The sequence below is a fragment of the Alligator sinensis genome, unplaced genomic scaffold (genome assembly GCF_000455745.1).
Source record: "Alligator sinensis unplaced genomic scaffold, ASM45574v1 scaffold448_1, whole genome shotgun sequence".
Classification (NCBI taxonomy): domain Eukaryota; kingdom Metazoa; phylum Chordata; order Crocodylia; family Alligatoridae; genus Alligator; species Alligator sinensis.
In genome coordinates this window covers 116684-124289 of record NW_005841870.1, presented here as the reverse complement: position 1 = coordinate 124289, position 7606 = coordinate 116684, and the positions used below count along the sequence as shown (strand labels likewise).

At 39.9% G+C, this 7606-nt stretch overlaps 1 protein-coding gene and 1 long non-coding RNA gene across 2 annotated transcripts in view; one reads left to right on the top strand and one right to left on the bottom strand.

The window, feature by feature from the left end:
• NUP133 (nucleoporin 133) overlaps positions 1–2310 on the top strand; it is a 52892-nt gene extending 50582 nt beyond the window's left edge. The window contains exons 25-26 of the mRNA XM_025194798.1: positions 943–1031; positions 2140–2310. Coding sequence (XP_025050583.1) covers positions 943–1031; positions 2140–2276 — 226 coding nt within the window. The 3' untranslated portion in view covers positions 2277–2310. The remainder of the gene's footprint in view (positions 1–942; positions 1032–2139) is intronic.
• Positions 2311–2512: 202 nt separating this feature from the next.
• On the bottom strand, positions 2513–7600 carry LOC112548585. The gene is made up of 3 exons (XR_003092269.1): positions 7305–7600; positions 3214–3308; positions 2513–2650 (listed from the first exon to the last, which is right to left on the bottom strand). It is a non-coding gene; the product is annotated as an uncharacterized LOC112548585 (long non-coding RNA).
• Between the last annotated feature and the right edge of the window lie 6 nt (positions 7601–7606).

Sequence of the window (7606 nt, the reverse complement as noted above, 5' to 3'; positions counted from 1 at the left end):
AAAGTGAAATCTGGATGCTATTGAAGCCACATAGACTTTGCTGTTGACTTAACTGAAGCCAAGATTTCACTGTGGCTGCAATGAGGTTTTTTTGGTTTTGTAGGTGATTGAAGGCCAGCCTCAAACTGGCCAAAAAGCACATTTTCCATTGGCTTGATGAATACTTTAACCCAATCTTTGACAACTACAGGGTTTTTTTTTAATGAAAATTCTGATACTTGACATCAGCACCAGGACATAGCAATAATTGAAATATCTAGTACAACAGCAAGGGAGGTTATTTTAAATCAGAATTTTTGTTTTCTGGAGCACGTGTTAAAATAACTCTTAAAGGGGCTTCAGCAAGAACCCGACCTTTCCCTGGGATAATTTAGCATTCTTCGACTGCATTCTGGGACTTACACAGCTCAGATGACTGGTTGTGTGCTGACTTGTTGGCTTGTACTTTTAAACTTTTCACTCAATCATTGTTTGCTACTTATTTTCTAAAAGAATATCTAATAAGTTCTGTTTGCTGCTTTGTTCTATTAAAGAGCATGCCCTTTTTTACATAGAATGCTTACTAGAATGATTATTGGAGGGTGATAACTGAAATAATAGCTGTAATTAGTCGGTTCTGGGTTTTCTAATTAAATTGGGCAGTTTTCTGCTCAGATACTTCAGTAATTGAGGAGGCATTTCTATTATCTTCTTTACTTTATTGTCCTCAGATATTCTGCAAATGTTATTAAGATCTTATTCTTGAAATATAGAAAAATAGTAGCACTTGCTTTCAGGTGTAGAAATTCACACAACACAGATTTACTCCAGGAAAATTTATTAAACAGTTTTAATACTGAATATGGTATTAAAATGTTACTTGGTAACATTTTTCAGGATCCTGACATTCTCGTATTGAATTCACTCTTCAAAATGCCTTTTTTTTTTCTTTGTGACTTGTAGTTGGTCCAGTTCAGAAGGTAAAGATGATCCAATTGAAGCATCCAACGACAGTATATTTGTGAAAATATTACAGAAATTATTAAAAGAAGGTAATTTTTGTCACCTGTTGTACATTTCTTGAAGTTGCCAGTCTTATTTTAAAATTTACTTAAAATAAACAGCTATCATCTAGGAACAAAAATAACACAACCACGTTTTCAAAAAAGGAAAATAGCATCAATAATCTTCTTGTTTGAGTGTATATCCTAAATCACTATTCAAAATCTCCATATTGAGGGTGAGAGGGCAAAGCATATACAAGTTCCTTCTGGTTTGTAATTTTTGTACTTCTGAACAATCTTCAACAAGAAGACACTACAGTTTTGTGGTGGGGAGGGTCATTTCAGTAGGTGATTACCTCCTCCTCAGGCAAAAAATCAATTCAGAGATGGGAGGAATTAGGACTCCAGGACTGTAACTGGTTTAAGTGGCATAGTTCAAACTTTTTCACTTTAAAAACTAATGCCTTGAGTTGACACCTACTAAATAAAGTTACAGCTCAGAAGGAATTTTCTGAGGAAAAAAATATAGACAACTGAAAGGGTTAGAATGGACACACAGTGTTTAAAAAAAAAAATAACAATTTTAAAAAGCTATTGGTGAATATGAGAAGCTTGCATAGTATGTGAGCTCTTCAGAACATTTGTATCTTTTGTTTTCATGCCTTTCCATTTCTGAGCTTTGTGTGTGTCCTGCAACCCACGCTGAAACATTGGTTTTCTTGACATACATCAAGCAAAAATATATTGCAGCTGACTGAATTATCTAGTTAGATTAAAGTTGGCCCAAATAACTGATTAAACGAGAGATTTAGATTTAATAGAGGCGCTTTGTGGGGCTTTACAATTTCAGAATAATTTCTTTATTGATATGACATTCAAATGTATAAGAGGCTAGATTGGTTATAGAGGGCAGGGTGGTGGGTATTAGAAGAAAAAATGGAAAATGGCCAAGTTAGGGGAGGACATGTCTTAATCTTTATCTTAAGAGTCATAGTGTTACAGAACACTTCAGGGTTTTTTGAAATTCATGATGCCAGTGCAGTAGAATTAGGATAGGTTTCCTCACTTCAAAATGTAACTTAACAGTAATGCATCATGACACTGAGCATTCTTTCTAAATATTTTACAGTTTCTATAACAAGGTTTTGTGTTGTAGGAGTTCAGCTCGGTGAATATTTACCAGAGGTGAAGGACTTGCTACAAGCAGATGAACTTGGCAACTTGAAATCCAATCCTTACTTTGAATTTGTGCTGAAAGCGAACTATGAACTCTATGTTCAGGGACAAGCATGATTTTTTTTAACATTTTTGAAAGTACATTTTTCTAAAGAATTATTAAAACAATGTATACTTTTTTACATTCTGTTCGTACTTTGCTAAATCTTTATAATAAAATTTATACAGTAAGTCATGTGTTTTGTCTTGGAAATTCATAATTATTAAGCTACTAATAAGTATTTGCCTCTACTGTTGGAATGCACTCTCTCTCCTCATTGGTTTCTCTTTTCTGAACCTTTCAGTATCAGGGTTGTGCATTTTTGTCCAGCTTACAGGATGACTCGATTCTAAAGATGTACCAACATCATGGGTGAAATCTCAGCCCTGTTGAAGGCAACAGTTTTGCCTTTAACTTCATTGGGGCCAGGATTTCAGCCCACAGGTATGTGCTGTGAAAAACAGAATGAATATTAGATGATGGCTGTGTAGCTTTTTACAAAGAAACAAAAGTCCAAGTCTCTATAAAATGACACTGTTAAAAAAATAAATAAATGGTCTCTAGTAAACTTTACACGGATACAGTAGCACCTTTGATCTCAAAATATCTATGCCATACAAAGGTAGATGGATTAACCTCCCTTTTACAGAAGAGGAAACTAGCCCAAAGTCAGCCAGCTGTCAGTAGCAGATGAAAATAGAAGGCAAGTCTCCTAACTCCAAGCCCCCATGTTTAGCAAATGTACAACATGTAGGTGCATTAATTTTACAGATAAAATTTCAACAAATTCTGACTAGTAACTTTTAGGTGAAAGCTACAAATGTAGGAATTATCTACAGATGTTAACAGTACATCTAAAACCATAAGAATTTTTGAGCTCACTATTCAGTCATTTCCAATGCATGCCTAAGCCTAGACTCCCTGGAAACCTAGAAAGCAGTTATCAAAGTGGGAGTCCAGCAAAGACCTTCCTTTACTCGACGGCTCATTCTTTACAAGTTCACATCAACTTACCAGGGTTTGCTTATCTCTGGCACGATGAGAAAAATATCCATGTAACACTTAGGTTCTCCTGATGGTCTTGATACTCAAATGATAGCAAGATTAATCTAAAATCAGATGAAGATTGCTTTAATTTGACAAGTTGCGGGAGAACCATACTTTTTACGAATAGTTTAACATCCAGAGAATGAATGCAGAGCAAGTTGTATACCCTTATGCCTTACTTTCCTTGGCCATCTGCCTGCTGAAACAACTTGATCCAACAGCTGAGAAGGTCATAAGTTAAATTAGTTGAAGAGAATCCAATCTCTGGTTTAAAAAGTACAGCTACCATTCCGCTGCTTCCCCCTCCTCCCTGTGCGAATAGAGTGCTCTGAGCTGAAAGGCTGAACATGTTTGGAAGAATAGACTTATCTAGAAATGTTCTAACTAATATGGAAAAGAAGAGCATTAGCAACCTTGGAAAGTCACTGCTGAATTAAACTTCATCTGTTTTCACAGCACTGCATAGCTGTGAGACTAGTGGGTGTAACTAGTAGCTGTATCTTTAAACAAGTGCGTAATTCAGAGTATTAGGATTTTACTGGTAAATTATTTTTAAATTGAATATGGTCTGAAATAATAAAAAAAACCCCAAAACTCCTCTCCATAAAGTCTCTTTATATCAAAACATGGTCAACAGTGTGAGCCAAAGGGAACCTCTGCATAGGCTGCTGTACATGATCAAGGTGATAATCTGCTAAAATCATGCGTCAATCTAGATATTTGGTGATCATTAAACTATATTAAGGGCTGTTTTCTTACCTTTTCTCATTTCAGAAAGCCAATATTTAAGCGGTAATGGACAGACCGTGTTTCTCCTGAATAGTATGAAGCCTACCTTAGGCTCTCAATAAGTCACAGGCCATGTCATTTTCACAATTAAGATTTTTGCATTAGTACTGGTGTAGAAGGTACCTGGCATTAATGCAGCACCTTTCATCTGAGGAACTCCAGAGTGCCAGGCCACAGACAGTAAATTTCAGGGGGGGAAAGCATTTTAAATAGCTTTTCTGTATTTCAAGTTACTTAAAGTTAAATAGTTTAGTATTAGGACTGGTATATTTGTTGCCCGTTCAGTGTGAAGTTTAAAAGGTCAGGATTATTGGATGTTCTCCTTTTCCATATGCTAGCAGTCATTCCACTTGATTCCATTTGGATTTCTGCCTCCATTTGGCAGAGGCGGCCCTAAGAGCACAGGAGTTGCACATTTTTACAGCTTGTTATATATTTGCTCCCAATTTCAAGCTTTACTGGTAACTGTGAGGGGGGGCACCCCTTTGTAGCCCTTTTCTTGTAGACTGGCCTTATGTCAAATAGTTTATAAAGAAGAAGCTTTCAGTTAGCACTGGATTTGAATTCCACAGATATCAATTTTGTTTTGCTGCTTATTGGATCCAAAAAAAATTACAGTACAATGTAACAGTGGCATTAATGAAAGTGTTGTTCCTACCACGTTTGCTGCCTGGCTAACCCTTTTTTACATGAGAGACTGTTTCAAATACGTTTATGCTTCATGTTTTATGGATTAAATTATGCGTGATTTCATGTCAATCCTTCAACTGTTGCATCTAGAAATTACAAAAGTGAGTAATGGGAAATGTTGTGAGACTTAGGTTGGTCTTGATACAAAAATCAGAAATTAGATGAAGCAAAGTTTTCCTCTTTGCTGTAATGTGGTCTGACTTAGCTGTCTTGTGACTGAGTTTGTGCACACATGCACACAAACCCCAGCAAACTAGGCATAAAAAGCTAAACAGATCTGTTTGAATCCTAGGGAAGGTATCTGGGAAATGGCCTTTTAGTTGGAGCAATAAAGAATATTGCTACCAGGCATTTTTCTGTATTAAGCTGAATTGCTATTATTCATATTACAGTATTGAGGAGATACCATGACAACTGTAGAAAAAAGAAAAGTGGTGTATGTCCATGACTTGTCAGATTACATTAAAGATCACTGATAATGCATACCTATCTGTGGCAGAGCTCATACAATTAAACATAGAAGTCAAGTCGAAATTCAACACCTGAATGAAACTTATCTGTAGTTTAGAGTCTACAGCTGCCCATCACAGTTACTAAAAGATTTGATTATTGCTGTGATTCCTTGAAATCCCCAAAAAGGTGATTTTTCACTTTGGACTAGCATATTTTCAATTGTAGACAAGAATTGGAAAAGGAATGGAAAGAAGTGGGGGAAAGGCAACCCTTTTTTGTCCCCAACAGGACTTAAGTCATTAGCATGGCAGGAAGCGGAAATGGGAGAGTGGAATAAAACGCCATAGGGTGCAGCCAGAGGTGAATGGAAAAGCTGCCAAACTAGGAGATGCAGAGATTAAATGTTAAAGAAGTCAAGTCTCCTGCCCCTAGATAAGCTTAGCTGCCTCTGAAATACAACATCAGAAAATGTGCCTCTGCTTCCATAGGGTTCCTGATAGCAGAGATACCCCCTAGTAGTGCTTCCACCAATTCGGCAAAGGATTTGTCTCTGGCTAGTCCTACCCTCATTTCCCTATAGTAAATTCAGCCAACTACACTGACCTTTGGGGGTTAGACTGTACATTATTAGGTTTGCTTGCATCTCTTATCTGATCCTCACTTCCTGAAGTAACAAACTATTCTAAATAAAGGCTTTCAGCTCTATCAAATGGGATCTGCTTAAATATTCAGACCTGAGGTGAATGAATATCGTTCCCTTTTATTTAATGTTGTGGTAGGTTCATCTAGTCAAGCAGCTGATCTCTTGAGACTCATCTACCTCTTATAAGGGTTGAGCTGCTCTGATTCACACATCAGACTGCACTGTAACCACGCAGAGCCCAGCAGGGCAATGTCACAACTGTCAAATGCACCAATCCCCCCAAATGCCAGCGATTAAACAGATCTGTGTCAGGTTGCTAGTATTAGCCATGGTACCAGGAAAGAAATATTTTCCCAGGATCATTATCTCAAACAGGCATCCACCATTATCCGCTTACATGTATTCACAGGCATCTTTACATGAGAATGAGTAAAACAATGCTTTTAAATATGTTAAATATGAAGTCTGATGTGATCTACTGCAAACTACAAGCACGACAAGCAAACCAAAATCTACCTTTCCAACTTCGGAGCCTCTTCTGTGTTAACTCCACCTTCCCCGGGCTAGTGAGGGGACTCGGTTCTTACCCTTACATTGAGAAAACAGCCGCAAGTATTGCTGCCTTTCTGAAGGCTTGTCTCTGCTGGGAGGAAGGCAATTCCTACTAGTAGAGATCAAAGACTTCCCTGGGTTCCTGGAGCATTGCAAAAGATGGGCAGCTGTTTAGGCAATGCTTCTGGGAGCCCTGCCTTACTGTTGCAGGGTACTGGGAGGGAGGGGGAGGTAACTGAAAGTTACTGCCCTGTCCTTTCGCTAAGTTACTGGATGGACCTAGAGAAGCCTCTGATACTGTAATTGGTGTGATCTATTGGCCGGCTAATTCTTGACTTGAAACGCGGCAGCCCTGAATTGACGAAGGAAAGGCCCCTGGAAAAGACTGTTTTAGGCTGGGTTACAAGCAAGGACCTTTTCCATTTTAAACTTCTCCATGGGGAAAAACCTGCTGCTGGGCTTGCTGGCACATATGTAAGGATGAAGTCTTGTAGGTCCCTTTACGCATTACAGGTATCGCACAATTAACTGGGTAATGGCGCAATTCCCTTGGGACCAGTGACAGGTGCCAAGTTGTGATATCCCACCTTGACACGCTCCAACCGGCTATAATGTCAGAGCTGGAAAATGTGGTCTAAGTTCATTGCTGGTGGCTCTCCAGCTTCCCCTTGCATGTGCAGCAAAAGGGAGAGTAAAGGTGCCTCTCTCTCCCTTGCTGGCTGTTGGCACCGGGGCTGGCCTTAGCCGCCCCGGGAGCCTTCTGTGCGCTCCAGTCCTCTCCCCTGCCCCTGCCGCTGCTAGCCTAGCAGCACTGGGACAGCTGCCAACTGTACTTCCCCCCCCCTCGGCCCAATGCCCCAGTAAAGCCTGGCATGCCCATAAGTAGATTTGAATCCCTGCAGAAATGAAAAAGAAAAAAACAGAAGCGCACCTGGGTATATCAGTGGTATAAATAGCCGTAAAGGCCCGCAGGCCCGGCACGGACGAGAAGTGGCCGACCTGGCACCCCGCCTCACCGGGGAACCGCGATCATCCTCTATATATAAAACGGGCTTGGCAGGGGCTGTTTCCATGAGGAAAAGAGTTGGTGTGGGGCAGCGCTGAAGCCCCCACGCGCGCCTTCCCCACACACCCAAGTGACCCAAGCAGCCCGGGGGCAAGGGGATGGCGCTGGGGTGGAGCTTGCTCCTCGGAAACACCGGCCGGTGGGGTGGGGGGTGTCCCGGCCTCGCA